Genomic DNA, 26,185 nt, shown 5'->3' with positions numbered 1-26,185 from the left:
TAACTTATGATCCGACAGGAAGGGAAAGTCGTCGAAGGAGCGCAGTCGAACAGCCACAAAGGAGCCAAAGAAGCGACGCGTGTAATCTCTACACCTCCTATGAAGCAACGAAGCCGAACAAGAAGGACGAAAAGAGAAGATGAAAGGCAAACCTTAGACGCAGCTAAGTTATTATTGATTAACTTAATTAATATAATTTAAATATTAATAATTAAGCAAATTAATTAAATACTTAATAGTATAATTAGTAATATAATTATTAATTAAATATTAATATAATTAGCCTAGTTAATATAAATTAAAATATAGATTATTAAATATATAATTAATAGTATTAATAATAATTATTGAGTAGCTTGTATCGCTCAGTACATGCTCGGTACTGAGCGGTACATGCTCGATACCACTAGGTACACGCTCGGTACAAAGCCAATACCACTAAGTACATGCTCGATATTGATCAGTTCATGCTCGGTACCGAGCCAGTACCGCTCAGTTCCGAGCGGTACATGCTCGGTACCGAGCGGTACATGCTCGGTACCGAGCGGTACATGCTCGGCACTGTTAATTACTTTATTTTTATCATTTTTTAGGCTTACGCCTCGCCTCGCTTAGCCAAAACGACTCGATTCCCGATTTTGCCTTTTAAAACGTTGGTCTATATTTTGCAAATAATATGCACTCTATTTATTTGTCTTTACCTACTAGTGCCAAGAAGCCTAATGAAGTTAATTGACAGTTGCAAGGATCTCATGTTTATTTTTCTTTGATTTGCCTTTTAACCTTAGTATTGGTCCTCCTTTTAATGATGCAACCATGATAAGAATATGAAGAACCATTGGGCTTCCAAACTTGTTGCTATTTCTATGGCCAGAGTTTATGGAGATCAAGGTGTGCTTTTGCTTTTGTCTGAGACACTTCTTCTGTTAGCATTTGGAAATACTACAATTGATTTGACAAAATGAAGGTGTCTTCTGCTTTCAAGAGCATCCATCATTTTATTTTTTGGAGAAGAGTTCTTCTTGGACCACTTATAACATTTCCTTCTGGTGGGAAGAACCGGACAACAAAAGAGTTGAGTTGGACCAAGTTTTCATGTCTTTCTTGATCCATTAATTTTGACCAAATTGTCATTTATTTTTTAATTTTTAAAAATATTTTGAATGCAGTAAGCCTAAGGATTGCTTATCCTCAAGAGAAATGCTATACTAGCTCAAAATAATGTGTTGACGAGTAGATATGCTTATTTGGCTAAAAGGGATTGATGTAATAATATCATGCTTATTGTTATTATCTACTATTTTTATAATTCGGCTGTGAACTTACGCCACATGTGTTGGACTGTATCTAGTTATAAATCGATCTATCTGCAAAGCCAGATTCTACCTCATAACAAGGAAAGTAGGAAACTTAATGGTTTCTTATCTTTAGAGTACCAACATTCCTTACGTGGCTCATTTAGCTTTGCAGGTTATGCACCAAATAGAACAAGGCAACAAGGATGCTAAAGATAATTGGTTGGACAAACTCAGATTATGTAAAATTGTCATTCCTCACTATTCATACATACATAGATATCAACTAACAAGTTAATAACCTTGCACAGGAGTTGATAAAGATAATAATAATAATAAAAAATCATTAGATTTAAATAAGAATTTGACTCTTAATATGACACAATGGAGAAAAAGATTCATATAGTCAATCCCACATAGTGGAATAAAGCCATAAAAACTTTTCTTTGAGTTGAAGTAATTAAAGATTGAGAAGATAAATTTAAATTAAATTATAAATAGTTTTAATTAGAATTATAAACTTATATATAGACATTAAATAAAATAGCTAACAATCATGATTTAATAGTTAAGCGTTTAAATAACATAGTTGTAGGCTTCAATTTGAATTCAAAATAAAAAATAATGGCATTCATATTCTGATGGTTAAGAATCAATTGAAATATTTATTTTAAAATCAAAGTTGTATCATGTGGCACATTCAACTTTAAAAGTAATTACATTCATGGGAATTTAAATTCAAAATTGTGCCTTGAAGCGGCCATATAATGCACCAAATACCATCCTCTGGAACCACGCACACCAGCTTAGTTTGTATAAAAATTAGGCATCAACCTAGAAACATTGCTATACTGGTTAATAATACCGACTAAGAGTCATGGTTACGAATGTGGTTTCTATTATTACGGTATTGAGCAGTTAGCGTCTTTTACATTTAACACAGATTATTTTTATGTTTGTACAATTTTTTGTGTTTTTTGAGTCCATAAGGAGATGATATTTTTACCCTCCGGGGTAATATATCATATTCTTATGCCGCACCCGATTATAAAATATGCAATCCGTTTGAGGATACAAAAAATTCTCCAACATTGCCGTGTAGGCTTCTATTTGAAATGCAACGTTTATGCCATTTATGCTTTATCTGCGCTATTTATTTATGCTTTTCAATTATTTCTTCTGTAGTGTTTTCTTTTCTGACTTGACTGAAGATGGATAGCTCTTCAGGTTCCCGTCAGAGTGGCTGGAGGGCTGTTATTTGAGTTGCTGGGGCAGTCAGTCGGTGATCCATTTTGTAATGAAGACGATATACCAATTGTGCTTCGTTCTTGGCAAACTCAAAAGTTTTTAGTAACTGCAATGCATGTTAAAGGTTGTGCATCAAGCATAAATGTTCTGGGCATCACTGAAGTGCAGGTAGTTGTAAATGAAGGGAAAGTCACTTAAGCTGATGTTTGTTAACATATTGATGCGACATAAATAATTTTGTACAAGTAATACTTCGTGTTGTCTTGCGTAAGTTTTAATTTTGATAGCATGGTCTTCTGCAGGAGCTACTTCTTGCTGGTGGAAGTGCAGCTCCTAAATCAGTGCATGAGGTCATAGCACATTTAACTTGTCGCCTTTCTCGGTGGGATGATAGGTAACAAAAAATTTTCCAAATTAATTGAAGTTCTTAGTTCCAATCTTCTTGAATTCTTCTTTATTAGAAGATTGATATTTTCCAAAAGATAATCTTTTTTATAGCATTGTTTCAAGGGAAAATCTTCACGAAAGTAAAAAACCCATTTGTGCTTTATTATGATGTGCCTGCCCATTTCAACTCTCTATAGTATACAACAACAATAAAAATTAGCTTTTACCGCACTACGTGGGGTCGGATACATGCAAGAAATTGAAGTTTGATGCTTGCCATTGTTTACTTTAAATTTGAGGCTCTTCAGTATTGTTTAATTAATCAAGGTTAATTAAGTCCAGCTAAAACTCCCAATACCCCAAAATCAAGTTTGATCAATTTGAAAACTTTATTTGGGGCATGATTAATGTTACTATGACCTCATTACAAAGCTAAAGGTCATATTGGCTTTGTTAGGATTTAATTATCCTGATTAAATGCATAATCAATTTAATTAAGGGATTAATGTAGTTCTTGATTAAGCTTAACCTTGATTAACTTAAGAAGATTTTTGCCGCTTGAAACCATGATCAAATAATTTAACATAGGGTTTGATTATTTTTTCTAAACACAACTTCTTGTTAAGCTTAATGCCTATTTAACTTTAATTTAAGGTTAAATGAGCTTTATGATGTTCCTATTAGTCCATTTAGATGGTTGTTTATATGAGTTTATAGACTTTGACCATATATGAAAATAAAAGATGCAAAATGAATCATACTTTATTTTGATGGGTTGGCCAAGCTTATTATTAGTGCTACACCCCTTTCAAGCTACAAGAATTACAAACATTAATGAAATTTCTAATATTACATGTAAGAACTTATTTGTAATCTCAAAATTGCTAAATGACCCTTTTGCCATGTAAACAAAAATGGAAAAAAATAATATTTTGATGTTATTTTAATTTCTTAGGGGTCAAATCAGATTCAATATCTTTTACCCCTTGGCAGTACCTCTTTGACCGATGATTGATATAAGATTAACATATTTGTGTTGCTTCATAAAGCATGCTAATATATTATTAAAATTTTATATGAGAAAATGACTAAAATGGTCTCTTGACTCTCATAAAGCATGTTGGTTCCCTTTTGAAGACTTGAGAGATCAAAATGATTTTTTAATATAGTTGAGGACTATTTTAGTCCTTTATAAAGAGTTAATGGACCATTTTGATCCTTTTCCTTATTAAATATATATGCATGCTTAGAAAAATGTATCTAAAAAATAAGACATCCCTTTCAAAACTAGGAAATTCTTATGTATACTACAAACATCCATAAAGTGATGTGTAAAAAATTGATATTCACACGACTATATCGATGTCAATGCTTGTGCACTATTATATATGATATTGTTGACCTCATGAGCCCAAGCTACTCATGTGTGGCTCACTGCTAGTTTAATGATAATAAGTTGTATATTATATCATCTAATGATTTACTAAGTATTCTATTATAGATTAATCATCTAATAGCAATTATAGACTAAGTATTTCACTTAACTTACTTGGAGCTTTGCCCACTTGAAGACAATCTAAATATGCTCATCTCAATATATTCAAGAAGGTACTACTGGAAATGGCTGATTTTTTACTGAAAACTTTATGAAATTAGGTTATTGTTTGTTGGTAAACTTTCTTTTGCGAATTTTGATGAAAATCATTTCGTCAATATTTACCATGTTAGAATTGGTTTTCAATGTTAAATAAATCTATCAGAAAAGGTTATCCTAGCAAATTGTACTGCTGATAATTATTGTAGTGGTAACTATTGGACTTTCTCCATTAATTTTCAATTGATATGCCATTAATGGAATATATGCCAGATATTATTAGTTATGAATTGCGGAATCTAGTTCCCTGTGTTACTCATAAAAGAGTGTTGAGGACTGAGATATGCTCCTAAATTCATAAGAAATGGAAGTGAACTGAGCGAAGGATATTATGAATGGATCAATAGGAACAAATATATTTTGATTGTGTTTAGATGGGTGGCGGAGGTCTTTTGAGAGGCCATTGGGTTGCGCACTCAGATGCATCATTGTTACTACCTATGTACCTCTTAGGATAATGAAACCTCACGGAGTTCCTATTAATTTAATATTCACCTATGGGATCTATAACCCCGTGTTATGTTTCCTGGACATCGAGGTAAAATACGCATCGTGATGTCCATGAAGAAATGGATATTATACTTATTGACCTTATTTGGGAATAGTTAGGGATATTCGTCATTATGGAAACATTGTAGCGCCTAGATGCTCCATGTGTGGCAAGAAAAGATGAGTTTGTGGACTCCTCATGAACTAGTTGAGAACTCTCTGTGTATTGGATTAGTTTGTGACTTTGTGTGCATGGAAGAGAGGATTAGTCACTTCGATGAAAGGAATTGGAGATCTCTCTTGAAAGAATATGTAAAGATAGGCTGTTGAGAAAATATACCAAGTTAAGTCACTGAAAGAACACTAAGACACTACCCAGAGATTTCACCCTCATTTTGCGAGGACTTTATGATCTGAGTTCTGGTTTCCTATAGGCGCAAGCCCCTATAGTTAATTGCCCCTCCCAGTAACGAGAGAGAACTTTCGATTAAGGCTAGTTGTCAATCAGATACGTAAAAATATGTGTTATCTGACATATAGTAGCAGCATGGGATTGAGGATTGGGAATTTGGAAAGTTTGATATTTAAAATCAGAAATTTCACCATCTCATACTTAAAGCGGATGGTGGGGGAATGGATGATGGACCTGATCAAGATCCCATGGTTCCATTGTCTCGGGCCATCGTGATCCCTAGTCTACTTAGTCAGAGGAGGTAGTCGACCCAACCTGACAGAATGATCCTTGTCGGTAGCCGTAGGTTGTTTCGTTCAGGGGACCTTGTAGACTTGGGGCGGATGTTTGTCTAAGGGGACAAATTTGAGCCACCTTAGCTAACAGAGAGCTTTGTGAAATATCGATCATATCCTATTGATTCATATCTCAAAGATTTAATGCCACTAAGGAATGTATTGGCTCTGGCCATAATCGGTATTTCGTGGTGCCATTTGGCGGTAAAACCACTCAGTTCAGAGAGCCCCGGTCATAACCGTTTATCCTGCGGTGCCATTTGATGACAAAACTGTTGGTCAGAAGACATGTATCACGTTCTTACTGGCTGGAGATTATTTGATAATGGATTCTAGTGATATTTTTGACTTGGCATTAGCTGCATGTGAGCTGAAATTATATTTGAATTTGTCCACCTCGGCAAATTATTGTGGAGGGTGGATGGATTTTGCTTTAAGTGTTGATGGATTTATTTTAATTTTAAATATTTTTGGATTTTTGGGATTTTGGGATGACATTTTGGAATTATTTATAAACCCATCCGGTTGAGATTTTTATTCAACATTGACATCTTCGGGATGTTTGGGATCATTCTTGCTAACTGATTGAACCTTATTGACTATGTCAACTTGTCGATAAAGGATCGAGTTTCGTAGGCTTTATGCCTTTGTTAGTGAATTCTTATTGTTATAGGTCTTGAAGGCCTAATATGAATGTATTAACATAAATATACCGGTTGCCGCAACCGTATATTTTTTTGATGGTTTGAACCCTGTCGATTCCTATTGATCCATATAGAAGGATCGGGTTCGTGAATTCAATTATTGACCCGTGCAACATCCCTAGACGTCACGTATGTATTTATAACACGCTCGCCGGGGCCCATGCAGGTGGCGATTGTATTTACCCCTTTAGTGTACCTATGAGCATATATATTACAGTGCATGTGCGAGGATACTTTGAAATATTTGCAACCGCCATCTGTCCATTTGCATGAATGCTGCGGATCTGGTGATGTGTTGTAGTAGCTTCTTGATTGAGTTGTTTGCTGCTTTATACAGGTAGACTATTGTGCACTACTTACTACTTTTTGTAGGTGGATCATAGAGCACTAATGAATCTTCTACTTTGGATTGTAGATACTTATAGTCATCGTAGTTTCTTTCATATTTATCCACAGACAACATGTTGAATGTATGACGAATCTTCTTCTACTACAAATAGCTTGTGAATGTCTTTGTGTTTACTGCATTCTGTATGCATTTTGCCACGATGATTTGTATATGTGTGGGTGTCCTGTATATGTAGCAGATATTTTGTCTTTTACTCAGGCAATATGTTGTATGTATGCATATAATTGGCCGTATGGAGGATCTGACATTTACTGCACATTGCTCGTTATATGTTATCTTTCAACATGCATAGGTAACTGAATTATTCATCTGTGATTTCCCTAATATCGTTGCTTGAATGTGAGCATAGTGTTTATCATTCACCGATCTATAGATTATCTTGCTATTTGTTGGCCTCTGTTGTTGCTTGCAAGAGTTTGGCATATTATCTTGCAAATTCACATTTGAAGAAAAGTTCTTTGTTGTCTTTAAAAGCAATAAAAAGGGAAATATGTTTGTATGATTGATACATGCATCAATCATTTTCATCTTTATATGAATTGCATGATATTCATTTGGATGCATATCACTGTCTTTCATGCATACTCACATGTATCCCATAATTGTTTGTAAGGGATTGTAATTTTCCTTCACTAGCTAGTTGATGTTGACTGTAGGGATATTGCAACATTGCATTCGCTTGCATCTCTTTCAGTGTTCGTAGCGTCTACTATACATGTTTGTAAGACAGTGGACGTCAGTCAAAGGGACTTCCACACAACTTGTGTGGACCTTGTTTATTGAGCTGCCATCATATTCTAAGCATCATGAAGACTTTTATAACTTATGAGCAACTTCATGTTATCTATCATTAACATTTGTAGGAGTCTGGTGTATTTATTTACGCCTAAGTAATATCAGTTGTGTACAAGCTTCTATGTCTTATTCATGAACAGACTATGATATTCATTTTATTCACATTGTTTCCCATTAGTGTTTGTAAGTAAGTGTTGACTGTCGGATGAATTACACTCATTACTAATTTCTTTATACATTTGGCCCCCATTGCTTGTAGGTTTCAATGCATTTGATTGCATTTTGATCTTGTGTTCGTAATAGATAAGCATGATTGTTTGCATGTAAATGAGCCATGTTGAATGTTACAAGTCTTCCACTATAATATAAAGATGCCTTAAGCCTTGCATGATGAATTTGCTTGATGACATTTGCATCCCAATTGAAGTGACAATATGATGTTATGGGTTATAAGCATGTCACTGTATATTTTCCTTGATCTTTATCTTGCTTTTCAATTGAGGTAATCACTTTACCAAATTACAAGTCTTATTTGTGAATTGTGCTCCAAATCATTTAATTATGCTCAAGCTTCCTTTGAGTTTAATGTCATATGTCCAACGTCCATTCGAAGTCAAGTCCGATGAAGCTTCAATATAAGTTCCTTACTCATTTGAGTTTGAGTCCGAATGGCTCAAGTTCTTGTCCACTATGCTTGATTCAAATCAAGTCCATGTATGGTTTGCTATGTCATATTCAAGTCCAAGTCAATTTTAAGTTCCCTTCATTGTGCAATGTCAAGTTCACTTGAGTTCAAGTTATAGCATACTCTTTTGTAATTTTCATTTAGGTTCAAATTGAATCAAAGTTCTTTGCATTTGCTTGAATATGAATCCAAGTTCAAGCATAGTCTTTTATAGTTCATTTCAATTCATTTAAGTTCTTTTTCTTGTTCAAATTAGTTATTATTTGTTTAATATTGAGTTTAGGTTTAAGTTTAAATGAAGTCCTCTGTTGTCCTTTGTTTAGTTCAAGTCCAAGTACGATTTCATGTTCACCTGAAATTTCGGCAGCCTCCCGGCGTCTCCCCTGTTTAGGGGAAACTAAAGGAAACTTGGCCTTCCCACCACGCACAATAAAGACATGTATGGTAGGTTTCCTTAGACATCTCGGCCGTGGTCTTTATTCCCACCACGCGCAATAAAGACATGCATGGGGTCTTCGAATGTACCTATTTTAAAACACAGCTGGCTTTCCCGTCGCTCGAGGGTACTTATAAGTAATCCCAACTCGCCGTAGGTGTCATACCGGGGTCCCATCCCACCACGTGCAATAAAGATGTGTATATGCAGTTTTTTGGTGTGCAACGAATACCGAAATGGGTCTTTTAGGTGATTACCCTCCTCGTCGTAGGCACCTCATCGGGGTCCCATCCCACCACACGCTATAAAGACGTGTATGAGCCGTTTTCCGGTGTGCCATAAACTTCGAAAGCAGGAATACGAGTTTTGGAGAATTCATACCTTTGCGGGATTCGGTGGTGTTGGCTCATGGATTGAGGCAATCATTAATTATAATTAACTAAAGTTAATTACAATTAACGGTGGCATTTTGCATATAATTAATCATAATTAATTATAAATATTTATAACTAATTCTAATTAATTTTAACTAAATAATAACTAATTATAGTTAACTATAATTAATTATCTTAAACATTAATTAATCATAATTTATATTAATTATAAATACTTACAATTAATTATAAATAACTTTTAGTATTTATAATTAATATTAATTTACTGTAATTAATGAGCAATTAATTATAACTAATATTTATTAGTTATAATTAATAAGAGAGAGGGAGAGGAGAACTACCTATAGAGAGAGATCGGGTGAGGGATAGAGTCGGGTATGCAGAGGCTTTCAAACAAGGGAGAAGGGGCTCGGCTTGTGGAAGGAAGAAGGTAGGGGAAAAGCTCTCTCTCTCTCTTTGGATTGAAGGTTTGAGGATGGGCTTCCGATCGGCAGTGGGATCGGACGTAAGAGAAGAAGGGGCGTCAGTATCGGGCCCGACTGCTTTCGATTCTGGAGATTGCAGGTATCGTGAATGGGCATCGAAAGCCCTGAAGTCGGCTAGGGCAGGGGTGAGCTTCAGTGGATTTGGTCGGATGGGGCTGCAGGAGGCTTGGGGAGTCTCTATCTGCAGCTATGGAGGAAAGGGGGTCGAAGGCTACGGGAAGAATCAGGAGCAACGACGGAAGTTTGGTCGTGTGTGGAGAGGAGGCGAAGAAGTGAGACTCGCTCTCATTTTAACGACACAAATGGGCGGGAGCTTCTGAGGAATGAGCGAATCCTGGGAGACAGCTGCTACAAGATTTATGTAGGATTTTCGGAGGGCCTCGGCAGGATTTCAGCACAGGTATGTTGTATTTTTTATTTGCTCTTTTTTTTTTAATACCTATAGAGGTCAACAAATATGTGGCTGAAGTTTCCTATTTTCATTTTTTTACTCATTCTTATTGTTTAATACTATCGAAATGTTATATCATGTTTATAGGCTTCAACCTCTTTATATCAATGACCTATTGATAAATGTTGGACTAACCAATTCTAGAGCATCAAGAGCTGAAAATTCTTTTTTTATTTTTTTGATAAAAATTGGATCGAACAACTCTCCAGTATCAAGATGACTACTTAATAAAGGTTGAACTAATCAGTATTAATGCTCATGAATTCCTTTTATACATATCTTCTTGTGCAAGTTAAATCAGCCTACTTAATTCATATAATATGGCCTTTCATAGGATCCTTGAATTTCATTCTTATTTCTTAAATTTTTTATTCCTTGGTATTGGCATTATATATTTATCCATCATTTTATAATGGCGTACATTGATGATAAAATATGATGTATGTAAAATACTTGTTTATGCATTGTACGCCATTATATAGTCTTATACTTGAATTTGATGATGATTAATTTGAAATATTTGAATTAATGATCATATGATATTGTTGACCTCTGTAACAAGACTAAATAAAAATAGAATAAAAATCGCCTAAATCATTACTTGAGATTAATCCTGTCCGTATCAGCCTCGAATATAGTTGCCCATGCTCTGCGAGCGGCGCCGAACTGTCCCTTCATGTCTCTTCCCGCATAATGACTCCGTTCTTGTTGTTAAAAGCGACGATGAAACGAAGACATTGATCTTTTTCTTCACTTCTTTCCTGTGGTTCTCGCGACTTGCACTTCTTGTCGCAAGTAGCAGCTAGCCTCAATTCCTCTGATCTTCCTCTTCTCTTGTTCACAGATCTTCTCTCGCTCTCCAACCGAGCTTCCCGCATACAAGCCATCAAAGACCTCTCCAAGCTGCAACCGACCTTGCCTCCATCTTCCACTGAACTCACACCTTCTTCCTCCTGTAGCCAAACAGAAACCCCATCTCCAACCGAACTCTCTTGCTTGATTCCTCCTTAGTCGAACCCCACTCGACTCCTGCCATGTTTGTAAGCCATCAGATAGAGAGAGAAGTTTAATTATGGTTAATCTTAATTAGCTATAATTAGTTTTAATTATAATCATTTTAATTAGTTATATTTATTATAATTAATTAATAATTAATTTTAATTAAATCATTATAATTAATTATAATTAGTTTTAATTAAAGTAGTTTTAATTAATACTCTTTTAATTATAGTTAATTATTATTTATTAATTATAATTATTTAAACTTAATTGATATTAATTAATTATAATTAATTGAAAGTTAATTATAATTAATCTTATCAGTTAATTATAATAATTATAGTTAATAATCTTAATTAATTATAATTAATCATAAAAGAAATAGAAATTTAATTATGCTTAATTAGTTTTAATTATAATTAATCATAGATTATTTTTTATTACTTAAATATAATTATAATTAATTATTTTTTATTATAATTAATTGTTATAAGATAATTATAATTCATTATAAATTAATTATAATTTTTATAATTGATTAATATTAATGATAATTAATAATTAATAATAATAATTAATTACGATTAATTATAATTAATTGTTATTAATTATTTTAATTATAATTAATTATTAATAAATTAGAATTTTATAATTAGTTGATACTAATTATAATTAATCATAATTAATTATTAATAATGATAATTAATTATGATTAATTTTTTTTTAAAAATTATGATTAAGTATTTTTAATTTAATTAATTGTTATTAATTATAATTAATTTATATTAATTATGATTAATTATTTAAATAAAAAGGTTGGAAATATTTCTCCCACCTCGATGTGCATGCTAACTCCATCGATGTCCCTCCGCGCATGTATAACTCCATGCTGCATTCGGCGTTTGTGTCTAGCCAGAAAAATCCCTATATGCGCTCTCATAGCATGATATGAGAAAACCCGGTGCGACGTATACTATGAGGCAGGTAAGCCTTATACACGCTCTTGTAGTGTGTTGGAGATGTCTCTAAGTACCTGCACACGCTCATATAACATGTCGAGGAAAGTCAACTGTGTGTTTTTTCTAATAGGTACTCTGAAGACCCATACCACTCTCGTAGCGTGGTGGGGGTTGAAGAAATCTGACTGTGGTGTCACCCGACACGTATCATACATGCTCCCGTAGTGTGGTGGGATGACCTAGTCTACCAAAAATTTTCCCTAAACTGGACAGACGTCTTGAGGCTGCCGAAATTTTCAGTGAAGCATGAGACTTCATTTGGACTTGATTTGAATGAAAATGGAAAAAAGAGAACTTCACTCGAATGCATATAACAAAGAACTCGAACTCAAACTCAAACAAATTATATAAACTTAAATTTGAATTCAAATGAACGATGATAAGGGACCTAAGTGAACTGCAAAAGACTTGGGCTTGTATACTGGACTTGAACTCAATGTCACCATAAGGAATATGACACGATGCTTAAATGAAACTATGATTTGTAAAAAATATATATTATTAATTGAATGCAAGTGAACAAATATAAAATTTGTGGAGGACAAAGAACTTGCAAGTATGAGCTACTTATAAGCAGCAATCGGTTTTCATACAAGGGGGTGAGTCAAAATGATTATAATAAACACAAAGATATACTACAAATGCAACACTTCGTAGTCAATACCAATATACAAGACATGTTCAAAGGAGTTATAATGAATACAAACCATCTGTAGCTCATATTAACTGATTGCAAAAAGCATTAGCCTTACTGAAAGTTACAATAAATAACATGCAAAGGACAATAACATACAGGTTATGAACATTGTAGTCTACCCATACTCAATGACAATCGATTGAGCTGCTTCCTCCTCAGCTCCTTCAGCTTCCTCATGCTCTGAGTGGAGACAAGTACTATGAAGAACGTGGAAGGAGCTGTTGGTGTAGAAGGCAAACTGAAAATTAGGTGGGGCATGATACTGAAGATTATACTTGGTTTTCAGGACATAGGCTACGATGTGTCCTAAGGCAAGGTTGGGCTTTCTTGGGTGCCTGGATCCCTAATGCTCGTGAGTTGCTCAATGTAGCGGAAAAGAAGATCAGTAGCATTGAATTCTCTATGGGACATGATATAGAAAGTGGTGATTGAATGGAGAGGAATGATGTGGACACGATCACTAGCTTTGAGAATAATAGAGGTACGAAGTACATGTTGGATTATCCTAACATCTTTGAGTAAGGTGCTAGACTCCCCAACATGATAGGAGACAAAAGTGTTTCTAAGAAGGTGATTGGCTGGAGCCTAGTCAAAATCGGGATCTTGAGACAAGATGTGAAGCTTATCTTCAGTAGTGAAAAGTTGGAGGAGTTCGTGGAAATCCTGGTATGTTATTTCTACTGGACGTCTGTTGACATAGGATTGCAAGGCAGTATAGGAAGAATTTATCCTAAGGCTAGAAAAGAATTCAAAGAGTAGTTCAGAATTGAAGGGGAAGGCGAGGGTAAGGATGAAAGTGAGAGAGGTGTTCTCAAAAAGATCAAGAACAAGATAAAAAAGCGTATGTGGATTGACAGTCCGGGACAAGGTGATGTCGGCTATCTTGTAAGGAAGATAGGCTGCTTGGTTAGCTACCTCAGTAAAACGAGAGTCAACAGTGGCCCTCAAAGAACTTCCATTCACCATTCTGGATCGCTTGCCACCCGCCATAAACAAGAGAATCAGAGAATTAGTGAGAGCACAGATGAATGGAGGAATTTGGGGTGAGAAAAAAATGTTTGAAAGTTGTTGTTTATAAAGAAACGGGCCGATCATCCAGGACGATTGCAGAATCGTCTAAGACGATCCGGTGCAATTATTACGTCCGGGATGATTGGTCAATTAGGCGGTTATATTGTCCATGACAATCAGATATCGTTCGAGACGATTAGACACAGGCGATCGTCCCGAGGAGTCAAGCCGAACGATCGTTGAAAAAGCAGATCATCGAAGTCGATTAGGTTGATCGTCCAGGACGATCAACAATAATAAATCGTGGATAGTCCAGGACGAACAGATGTATCGTCCAGGACGATCACCAATAATTGAGCAGAATTTCACAAGATCATCCAGGACGAAGAGGATCGTCTAGGCCGACCATAAATAATTGAAATAAAATACGATTAGATTGTCTGGGACGATAAGGGATCGTCTAGGATGATATTAATCAAATAAGTCATTATCAGCCGTTAGATAAAAGATGAAGGGTGGTGTGAGGATATCGTCTAGTATCGTCCATGACAATGTGATTAAAAATTGAAGATTTGGTGATGAATAGAGATGATCAGATAAGGCACAAAAACAAGAAAAAATAGTAAAAAATAAAAATAAAAATAAAAGCAACGAAAAAGACGATAAAAACGACAAAAAGAATGAAAACAAAATTTTTTTAATCAAAGCACGAATATGATAAATTTTCCATGTGATTGAATTAAAAATTTATAAGAATCGATGAGTTAACATTGTCGAAATCCGAAAAATAATAAAACAATCGATCCTGTTAACCTTAGCTCGGACTTCTTACAGGGCAAACTATCATTTGAAAACAAAGATCTAATCTCAAAAAAATCAATTGGATAAGAAAAAGAGATATGTTCAAAACTTGGTTCCAGAAAAATATGTTATAGAATAATATACCAAAGTAATTAGTCACAATCATGAAATTCAAAATCAAGTATTTGAAAATATCAAGTGACACATATATTCTTCTAAGATTTAAAGGTTTGAAAGAGAAAGAAACTTACTTTCTTATGGGCTCATTTTATGCCATTTGTCAATTGATTGGCGTACTTTGCGCATTTTTTAATTTTTAATACACTTTGTGTATATATATACATATATTTAGCGATCATTGCGCATCTTTTCAATTTTTCTTTTTTTTGAGCTCATTTTATGCTCTTGTCATTTTTGCAAGCTAGATCCCTTTCGAAACTTTAAATACTCTCAGTTGTGAGATACCTGTCATATGTTAAAGAAGAAAATCTCACTCTCTAATATAAGGAAGAGTAAATCACAAAGTAGAAATATATTCATATGATAAATGCAACAACAAGATTACGAAAGCTTGAAAGTGATTTAATGACTTTGAATATTATATATATAAGATAGTTTACTATAGCAGGATATAAAAGAACTTAATTGCAAAGTTCAGTTGTTAATTTGGGATAGACTTTTATTTAGAAAAGAAAATTACACCTCTAAAATAGGTTAGAGGAAGGGTAATAATCAACAATGTTTCTCCCTTTAACTATTTAGGAATGTCAAACATTGAGTACAAATTTTTAAAAACAAAAACATGACATAAAATATCATTTTAGCTTAGGACCAAAAAGAAAAAAAATCTTAAAGAAAAATAAGTTCATCAGAAATGAAAACACTACAAAATTACAAATAAAAATCCACACTCAAAATTTAAACAAAAGAAATAATAGAACATAACAACGAGCAATAGATTAGAAAACATATAAATCAGCAGGGGTGTCAATTTTTGACCCGACCCGAAACCCGACTTGGACTCGACCCGGAGAAATTCGGGTTCGAGTCAACCCATTTGTAAAATGGGTCGGGTTCGTGTTAGTAATTCTAATCCGTTTGTAAAATTGGGTCAAGTTTGGGTTGATCCGGAAACCAGAAACTAACTTGCCTTGACCCGTTGCAACATCTCGCATGAAATGAAACCTGTCTCGTCGCATCAAGACCCAGGCGCATCGTTGCGTCGCTGCATCTTTTCTCCGCGTCTGGTCGCGTCACGAGTGATTCCGATTCGAGCTGCCGGAAGGTGGGAATGGTCACCGGCTCACCACGTCTGCCAAGACCGAGTTAGTGGAGTCAGTGACTGGTCGCGCCAGCCGCCAGTACGTCACCGCGTCTACCAACAGTCGAACAAACTCGAACCGCGCGGGAAGGGTCACTCACCGCTTTTCTGCAGCTGTCCCGGCGTCCCGTGACTCACGCTTGCGCAGGTGTTGTCGCTGTCGCTGTCCGGCCTGTCCACGGTCCACCCCACAAGCACTGACGATGTCGCCGTCATGGTCTCGCCTGAAGATGTGTGCGTGATTTCTAGCTCACGGGTCGGGTCGGGTCAACCCGGTAACCATAACGGGTCGGGTCAGGGATGACAAACTCGACTCGTTTGCAAAAGTGGGTCGGGTTAGTGTCGACCCGTTTACGGCCGGTCAGATTGGGTTCGACCCGAACCCGACCTGTTGACCCGAATTGACACTCCTGCAAATCAAAATTTAGTAAGCAACAAGTTCATGCATTTATGTCAATCAAACCCAATTTGATCCTTAAGATGCTAAATGTGTCGTGAGCATCCATTATCCATGTACCACATGCTCTCATTATGCCTTGTGTGAGAGCACACTTACTAAATCATCAAACATGAGATCTAGGAATTCAAACACGTTTGAGTCATGGTTTAAAATTGCGCAATATGAGGCTCGCCTTGAGGCCCGCCTTTGCGCAATTCCAGTGAAAAGCGCCTTGAGGCTTACGCCTCAAGTTTTTTTATGAGGCTTGCGCCTCAACTTGGTTGAGGCCCGCCTTAAGGCGCGCCTCGCCTCATTGGCGTGAGGCTTACGCCTCACCCGATATATATTAAAACTTACATAAATCCTGAAGTAAAGCTGCAAACAAATCACACTTCGTGTACCCCCTAGTCGCAGCAACTTCCTCTCAACTTCCTTAACTTCTAATCCGTCTTCGTTTTTTAACATATTATTTGAGTATTATATAAAAATTTACTTTTAACATTTATTTACACTTAACACAATTTTTTTATTATAAGGCCACGCACTCAAAATGCCTTGAGGCTTACACCTCGCCTTAAAAAAAAAAAAAAAAGCCTTCAATACCTAATTGCACATTTTTAAACATGGTGATGACAATGCTGATGACTTATGAGTTCTTATGTGATATGTCATTGCTATTTATTTTTGGAATTATATGCTAATGAAAAGAATAGCGTGATTTGGGAAAGATGGAGTTTGAGTTGGACTATATTTCATGTTGTCTTATTTTTGGGATATTTTGATTTCACTTCATATCTTGTACATTTTTATTTTTATATATTATTTACCCATTAGTATATACAAAATTTATCATTTTATGTTTACGTAATTTTTTAATTTTGAGGCTTACGCCTCGCCTCACGAACGAAAAATGCCTCAATACCCGATTACGCAATTTTAAACATTGGTTTGAGTCCCTTCTTATGGAAAGAAGAATGCCATGCATGTGTGTTATGCTGTGAATCATGCAATTTGAGTCTCCACACCCAATGTGTACTACGGTGAACAGTACATATGTGTGAGATGTGTCATAGCTTGCTACATAAAAAACATCTAACACCACGAAAGGGGTTTACTAATCTATTCCAGTTATAGTGCCTCTTCCTAGGCTTCAAAACTTTTAGCTTTGGATCAGGATTGAAAAATTATTCAGGTGTGGGTGTAATCCTATTTTTCTCAAGTACATTCAATTCATCTTTAAACATCGAGTTAGCACTTTCTAAATCGGCGTTATCAACTTTCAAATAGTGCTCAATATGCTCAGATTCATCAATATATGTTTTAAAATCATTTTCAAGTGCAGTGTGGGATGCTTTCAATGAATCATGTTTAATGACCAACTCAGAATGCTTTTTATTTAACTCATCAAATAATGACATGTGATTGCTATTAATTGTAGAGTGATCTTTAAGTAAAATTTCATGCTCGTTTTACAAATTTAAAAAATTTAATTTCAGGCTAGCATGCAATTTCTTAAGTTTCCTATATGATGCATAAATTTGTTCAGAAACTTCAAAGTAATTGACTGTAGGTTAGCTCGCATACCTCTTCTTGGTCAGACTGACCAAGATGATCACCTTCCATCAAGCACAAGCTTGTTGTCTCCTCAGCTTCAGTCTCAGAGGAGTCAGATACAGAATCCGCCCAGAACGCCTTTTGGAACCTCTTCTTGTCCTTCATGAACTTGGGTTTCTCCTCACTCTTCTACTTGCTTGGGTGAGCCTTTAAGTGTAGGATAATCAGCTTTGATATATCCAGACTTCTTGCATTTAAAACAAATCATATCAGAAGAATTTTTAAAATTTTTGCTAACCTTTCCTTTGTTCCATTTCTGATGGTACTGGTGATTCTTCCTTATTAAGCTTTTGAATTGCCCAGTGATTAAGGCAACATCATCACTTTCAGACTCGGAAGAATTAGTATCCGTATCGTTAGCTTTTAGCGCCACAATTTTCTCCTTTTTCTCACCTGCATCAAGTTGTTTTGGTTCATTCTTTGCTCGTAAGCAATAAGTGACCTAAGTAAGTTATCAATAAAATAAGTATTTAAATTATTGGATTCAGTAATTGCAGTAATCTTAGCATCAAAAGAAGAAGACAAACATTTCAAAATTTTATTAACTTTTTTATAGTTAGTTAGCTCTCTTCCTAAGACATGCAGTGAGGTGACAATTTGAGTAAACATAATATACATGTCAGATATCGATTCAGTAGGTTTCATGCGAAAAAGTTCGTAGTCATGCAGTAAGATATTCAACCTAGATTGCTTAACTTTATTTGTTCATTCATAAGTAATACACAACTTATCCCATATTTCTTTACCAGTAGCATAAGTTGAGATACGCATGTAATCTTCCGATTTCAAAGCACAAAAAAATAGTTTTAAGTATTTTGCATTAAGTTGCGCTAGATCCCTATCATCAAATGTCCATTCAGTAAAAGGAAGTTTATTTTTTATGCCATTAATTTCACGAGTTGGTGAATATCCATCCTTAACAAGCATTCAAATGCGATATTTAATTGATTGTAAAAAGTGGACATGCCAGTTTTCCAAAAATCAAAAAGTATGTTATCAAACAAAGATGGTCGGGTAATAGAATATCCTTTCACAGTATTATGATTTCCGAAGTTAGCCATGGATCGAAATTTAAAAGTTTTCAAAAACTAGATTTTATGAATCCTGCTCTGATACAACTTGAAAGTTCGTTAGGGATGTTAAGCCCTTATGAACTAGCCTGAGACTAATCAAGAGGGGGGGAGATAAATTGGTGTTTTAAAAATTTCTTAAACCAATTATAAAGATCTTTTGAAATATTTTAAAATCACAAATCAAACAGTCATTCATCACAAGAATAAAGTGCAGAAATTAAATGCGGAAATGCAGTAAATAAGAATACAGAATTTTATAGTGGTTCGGTCGACTTGACTTACGTCCACTCCTCGGAGCCTCTCCTCTGGGTATTACACTAAACTCAGTGACTCTCCTTTTGCTCCCACAGCAAGGCGGAGAAGCATGTACAAACCTCCTTTCCACCGACTCCGGTAAGGCAGATAACCTGACTCCTTTCACTTTCTCCTGAAGCAGACAGAGAACCTATCTCATTTCCCTTCCTCCTTAAGCAGAGAGAGAACCTCGATCAATTGCTGAAGTAGACATCTCCAGAACCTCCAAGGAACTAGGGACGACAACCGGAGAAGACGACGCAGATTCTTGCTTGGAGCAACCTTCGTGAAACCCTCACAAACTCCCCCTTATAAGATCCTCTCTCTCCCCCTTTCTTTTCCTCTCCTCTTGGCTCTCTCAGTTTAGGACAACAGCAAAAGATCACTTCTTGAGTAAACAAGAGAGCTTATAAAGAAGAGCTTTAAATTTGCCCTAATTTATAATTAATTGTCTGATCGTCCTGTACGATCAGTACAAATGCAACTCAATCAGCCAGGACAATCTGGAGGAGGCTGGACGATTAGAAGGTTTGTTTGTTCTGATTGTCTAGGACGATACGACATCGTCCTGTACGAATAATACAAATCGTCGAATATCATCCAGACAATCGCTCTGTTCGGCCACACTTTACCTGTCTGGACGATGAAGAAATAACTGATCTTATAGGACGATTCCACAATCGTCCTGGACTATTATTTCAAAATGTTGAATATCGTCCAGAATACGCCCTGGATATATGTTTGGATGATTAAAAAATAACTGATCGTTCAGGATGATTTATGGATCGTCCTGTACGATTAGTTCAAAATATCAAGTATCATCCAGAACATCGCCCTGGTCGTCCAAGAAGAAATTAAGGTTTGTATAACTGATCGTCCTGGACGATATGATCATGCAAACAAATTTTAATTGCTTCCATAATTATCATATTAACTTATGCATAATTGTAATTAATCATCCAAGACATCATGATATCCAAAAATAAAACATACCTAAAAGATTTGGCGGCTGATTCTTTCTGATTTGAGCCTATCATCCAGGACGATGCTAATATCTTTTAGGACGATTTTATTAATTGTGGCTGATTTAATCATAATATTCTAATTAGGGTTTCTGTTTTTAACTGATCGTCCAAGAAGATTTGTGATCGTCCAGGAAGATTTGTGATCATCCAGGACGATCAAAAACAGAAAACTTTAAAAGCAGACAATTTTTTCTTGAGTTTGTGTGTACAAAGTTACTTAGCATAAGGACCAATTTTGTTATAATTTACTCAAGAAAAAGGAAAAGACCCTTGACGTACACTTATAGATTGACTCAGTCCTAATCTATCCAATCTTGAGCTGGCTTGATTTGCAATTTAATCTTGTGAACCTGAAACGTTAGTAGGCAAGACAGTCGTAGAAAAACATAAGTATCAGAAATATTTTCTATCATCAAAATTATAATTCATGAATTCAGATTCACAATAATTTTCCCAATACATGTTGTTGGAATGTAAGCCTCAACCTTCTATTGAAAACGATCAACTCAAACAAAATTAGATTTCTAAAATTTAAAGTCCAACATAGGATAATTTGAGCACCTCTGAATTTCCCTTAGAATCAAGTGCTCCTACTTCACCTTCTTTGGCTCTCATTCCAAAATTTGATTCTAAGTTGATCCATTCTTTCTTGAATTTCCTAAAGGTCAAAACATTTAAACTAGACTTTCATGGATTCTAAAAAAAAATTAAGCTTTAGCCAATGTCTAAAATGACTTTCCAAAGAAAAAAAATCACTGGTTTAATCAAAAGTTTTCTCAAACACTAAAGTTTGAGATGTAATTAACCATAGGGGCTTGCCCCTATGAACGTCTGTACCCCAGAAAGAAATAAATCTCATTCAACCAAACATTAAATGGGGGAATCTCTGTTAAAATTGTAAATTTTATCATTGAGTCTATAAAAAATGATTTCTTAACCTTCAGGGTAATATGTCATCATTCTTATGCTGTACTCAATCATAAAGTATGCAATCTGTTTGAGGACAACAAAATTCTCCAATAACAGGAGGAACGAGAAGCTGGCTCCAAGATATTTTGGCTCTTATGAGATATTAGAGAAAATTGGAGCAGCGACGAATCGTTTGAGGTTGCCCCCAACCACCACCACAGACCTAGTGTTTCATGTATCACAGTTGAGGAGAGTATGGGGGATCACATTGTGTTCAGAGGTGCCAGCGACATTAACTAAAGATTTGGAAGCGGTATTGGAATCCCTTGAGTTATAAGGGGTGCACTAAGGGGAGGGAGGGATCAAAGAAGTGTTGATCAAGTGGAGGAACCTTCCCGATTATGATGCTACATGGGAGACTTATGAGAGGGTGCAACATCAATTCCTGCCCCCCTTGGGGTTGGGTCATGATGTAAGCAAACTAGAGAGAAAAGCCAAGTTGGAGAACACAAGGAGAAAATAAAATCAAACTCGATTCACTATAGCTTGCAAACAACCAAACAAACATTCAGATAAATAAAAGTAAAGTCAAACGAAATAAAATAATAACATAAAAACGCTATCCTCAGAACAACCGACTAGCGGCTTCCTCACATGCAACGAGAGTAGAAAAATATATGAAAATTGTGCTTAGGCTTGCAAACCGAGGGTCCACCACTGCAAAAGGGTCCAACATCCTACCAAACTCCTCCAGCAAATGTCTCCAAATTTCAGCCAACAAACAACTTCCAAGAGCTCAAGAAGAAGGATACAGGTGGAGTGGAACTTATGTAGAGAAGAAGAGGTTAGAAGCCAAGACGAAATAGAGAAGAGGAAAGGGGGTGGAACAAGCTCTCAAGCTTTTCCAAGAGAAGAAACCCTCAGGTTTTTAAGCAACTTATCTCAAGATAATAGTGGAACTTATGTAGAGAAGAAGAGGTTAGAAGCCAAGACGAAATAGAGAAGAGGAAAGGGGGTGGAACAAGCTCTCAAGCTTTTCCAAGAGAAGAAACCCTCAGGTTTTTAAGCAACTTATCTCAAGATAATCAACCACCTTTCAAGCCTCAAATCAGCCCCTATATATAGGAAGAAAGGGGGAAACCAAACAACCACCCACCTCTATTCAAACCAATGAAAAAGAGGGAAATAAAAGGCCAAGAGACATTCCAAACAGCAGCTGAAAAGACATCCCAAATACCAGCCAAATTCATTCCAATCCAGCTTATAAGGGGCGGAACCAGCAGAAACCGAAGAGGCCAGGAAAAGCGGGGCGGAACCCCAACAGGCTTTTCACAGGAACAACAACAGCCAGGGGAAAACCGAGAAGACAAAGGGGAAGGGAAGGGACACAAGTCCACTTCACAATAATGAGCTAAATATAGAATAATACCTTTTTGATTTTATATTTATTCCTCCAATTATTGAGCTAAACTTCAGCTCAAGCATTAATGAGCTAACACCAAGTAGAACCCACTTTTTAAGCTCAACATCAAGCAACCAATGTCCAGCCCGTGAACAGCCAAGGCCCCAAACCGAGAACAACAAGCAGCCCAAGGACAAGAAGGATCCAAATGCAAGCAAACCCAAGGCTTGCCATGCCCAAGCACTTCCTACCATGATCATTGGATGCTCTCCATCATTGGATAGCTTAAAAAAAAACATAAAACACAACTAATATTGTTCAAAATACATCAAAACAAAATAGACTAAAAACATGAATGCATCAGGAAAACAAAAGATGATAAGGCCCACATCTTAGGGAAAAGAGGGGGGGGGGGGGGGCTGTTTTGAGTTAATTTTATGTTTGCTTTAAGTAGAAGTTTGTATTAAGGTTAGGACATCATGTTTGTTTGCTGAAATTGCTTTGTGTAGTTTTGTCGTTTTGGTCTCTAGCGGCGTTTAGAGATTTGGGAGAGAACGATCCTCCTCTCAAATTAAAGATCAATTGTATCTCGGTATTTTCCTTCCGTTTCTTCTATTATTGCAAGTTTTTTTTGCTGTTTTGCTTGATTTGTTTGGAATATCGTGATGAAAGATCGCTGAAATCTCAATATTGGCATGAAACACCAGTGCCTACAACTGTTTCCTATCACAATTATCATACTTAATTCATGCAAATAAGAAAGTCTTGATTGATTGAACTTTGAATGAATTGGATAAATAGTGCAGGCATGATGAATTGATCTCTTTATTAGTTGAAGATGCACCAATAAGGCTAGTAGGTAGATTCAATATGAAGGCATAGACAGGCGATACTAGAATTTATTGGAAGGTTCACAAGATGCAAATAATTTTTGGAAGAATATCTTAAGAGATTGAGAAGACTCAAATTATCAGGATAGATTTCATTTCTAGTTAATTAAGCAAAAAATAATTTTTGTTTTTATTTTGTTAGTTTTCCTAGGCATATAGTAAGTTGTGCCTATATAAATGCACCAAATTGCATTTCAAGAGAAGAGAAGGTATTTGGTCAGATTTTGGCGGAAACCCTAATTTGTTATATATATATATATATATTTCCTTTTGTGTAGTCATTCTAAAACTAGTGTATGTTCGAAGAAACTTTATTTGTAGTGATTCTAGGAAATCCTATCCTTTTATATATTAAAGATAACTTTATTAGGAGTTGTTAAGATAGATTGGTGTAAACTAGCGATAATACCCCATATAACACGGAACACCAATAAATGAAGAAAATGATTTTAGATAAGGCTGATATTGATGATAATGCGCAATAGCCTTCCTATGTTTTTTGCGAAGTTTGAGTAAAGAATAGTCAATTTTCATTTATTTATTTTCTTTAGTGGTATATATCATTTATGATATTCAGCTACTTACCAACTAAACTATGATTTAATAGATTCACTAGGAGAGAATTTGTCCTCACAGAGGCTATTATTTTGCACTAGCTGGTCCTCTTGTCCTATCCATTCATTGATAGAAAGGATGTGTAATTTTACAAATAATTTGAATATCTACCATTATTGTCATTATTCTAAATGTATATTATTTCTTTATGTATTTTTATTTTTGGTTTTTTAGACTATTTCGCAAGTTTGTTTTTGGAGCTGCGGATGAAATTGAGTTGAAGTTTGTGAACAGGTATATTTATCAACTTCAACGATATTGACATGGTTTAAAAAATTATGTTATTAACTATCTTTTTGTATTTTATAATCTTCTTTTGATATTGAGTGTGAATGCTATATTTCTTTCTTTGGCCAGGAGAAATTATGAGGATCTAAATCTACTCAGTATAATACTAAACCAAGAAATCAAAAGGTTGGCAACACAGGTACATTTCTCTCGTTAATGATTAATGTTTTGAAAGGTTATTTTCACTCTTTGGGGCTTGCTTTGGTATGGGGTGAGGAGAGCAGGGAGTGTGTTGATAGAGGGAGGGTATGGGGGGGGGGGTGTCTTGTCCCCAAATTGTTAAAAACGGGCCTTTGAAGTGAAGCACTGCAAAGCAGAGTTGTAATGTTTGGTTATCTGATGACATGTGTTTTTTGTGTAAAGCACATGCGTGGTAGCGCTGTGCGCTTTGAAGCAGAGCATATGCGAATGAGAGTGTTTCAGGAACTCATAGTATGAAGTGCATAACATTTACGAATGAGAGCAGTTTAAGAACTCACAGTATGCCTCATTTGTTCCGTCTCTCGCTAGTTCACTCAATTGCTGGTTACCTCGAAGTAGAAAAAGTATCGCCGATTCACATGAATGCAAAGGTCACAGTTGAAGCATGACTTTGGTCTTTTAGTTTCTCCATTTTCCTCTCGATCTTTAGGTATTCCTCCATTTTTTTCCTCAATCTCTTGCTCATGTAGATGTAGCACTCAACTCTCAGTCTCTCTGTTTTCTCCTCACCACTTCACTTCCCTCATGCAGAGGACCCAATTAATTGAGTTTAGCTCTAGATCTCACGAGTTATTCTTGATTTTTTATTTTCAACTATTCTTTCTTTTCTTAAATCCTTAATATATTTCATTCTACCTCTTTAGTCTTTTGTATCGATTAATTCTTTGACTTCTATCTGATTTATATTTTATTATTATTATTGCAGGATTGATTATATTTACTGAAATTATTTCTAGATGTGGGTTATGTTTGACTATTTAAATTATAGTTATAATTTTTAATTTCTCTTGGATTTTCAATTAGCATATCAATTCTTCTTGGGTGTAATTTATGTGCTCATTTCAATGCAATTATCGCTAGTTTTTATGGCATTTATTGTGGCATAATGGGAATTTCAACTATTAGAAAAGCGCCTCATTTGTTACCCATGGTAAGGAATGTTGTCTGTCAGTTCAATTAGCTCGCTTATTAAATTTAGCAAGTAATGTCTGCCTTTAGTTCATTTTGTGCATCGATTGGATCAATTAGCTACGATGATCTAGCTTGTACTCTGAAAAGATACACCACTGTAGACTTATAGAAGGGGGTTATATCTAACAGAAGGAATCTCTTTTTCACTCTTAATGCTTTCTTGTAGCTCTTTTCATCTTTTGAGAAGTCTGTTATTGTGGGCTCCGAAAATTCGGCCCCGGCCTCCGCTCGCTATTCTTTTTATTCGGCGAGGGAGTTTTAACTGAGTAAGTTCCGGGGTAAATTTTGGAAGGCAGATGGGTTTGTAGATAAGACACTACCCAGAGATTTCGCCCTCATTTTGCGAGGACTTTATGATCTGAGTTCTGGTTTCCTATAGGCGCAAGCCCCTATAGTTAATTACCCCTCCCGATCACGAGAGAGAACTTTCGATTA

General features: G+C 35.6%; 1 protein-coding gene across 8 annotated transcripts in view; it reads left to right on the top strand.

The window, feature by feature from the left end:
* The window catches only part of LOC110114427, a 48,027-nt gene that overhangs the window by 15,336 nt on the left and 6,506 nt on the right, over positions 1-26,185 (top strand). For 7 of the 8 annotated variants that reach the window (XM_020847302.2, XM_028696652.1, XM_020847300.2 and 4 more), the window contains 4 exons: positions 2,523-2,714; positions 2,846-2,937; positions 24,464-24,523; positions 24,647-24,716. In XM_020847302.2, coding sequence (XP_020702961.1) covers positions 2,523-2,714; positions 2,846-2,937; positions 24,464-24,523; positions 24,647-24,716 — 414 coding nt within the window. The remainder of the gene's footprint in view (positions 1-2,522; positions 2,715-2,845; positions 2,938-24,463; positions 24,524-24,646; positions 24,717-26,185) is intronic. The other variant, XM_028696653.1, reaches the window with a different exon arrangement.

This window comes from Dendrobium catenatum, unplaced genomic scaffold (assembly GCF_001605985.2).
Source record: "Dendrobium catenatum unplaced genomic scaffold, ASM160598v2 fragScaff_scaffold_798, whole genome shotgun sequence".
Taxonomy (NCBI): domain Eukaryota; kingdom Viridiplantae; phylum Streptophyta; class Magnoliopsida; order Asparagales; family Orchidaceae; genus Dendrobium; species Dendrobium catenatum.
The sequence above is the reverse complement of the archived record's forward strand: the minus strand, read 5'-3'. Positions and strand labels throughout refer to the sequence as shown.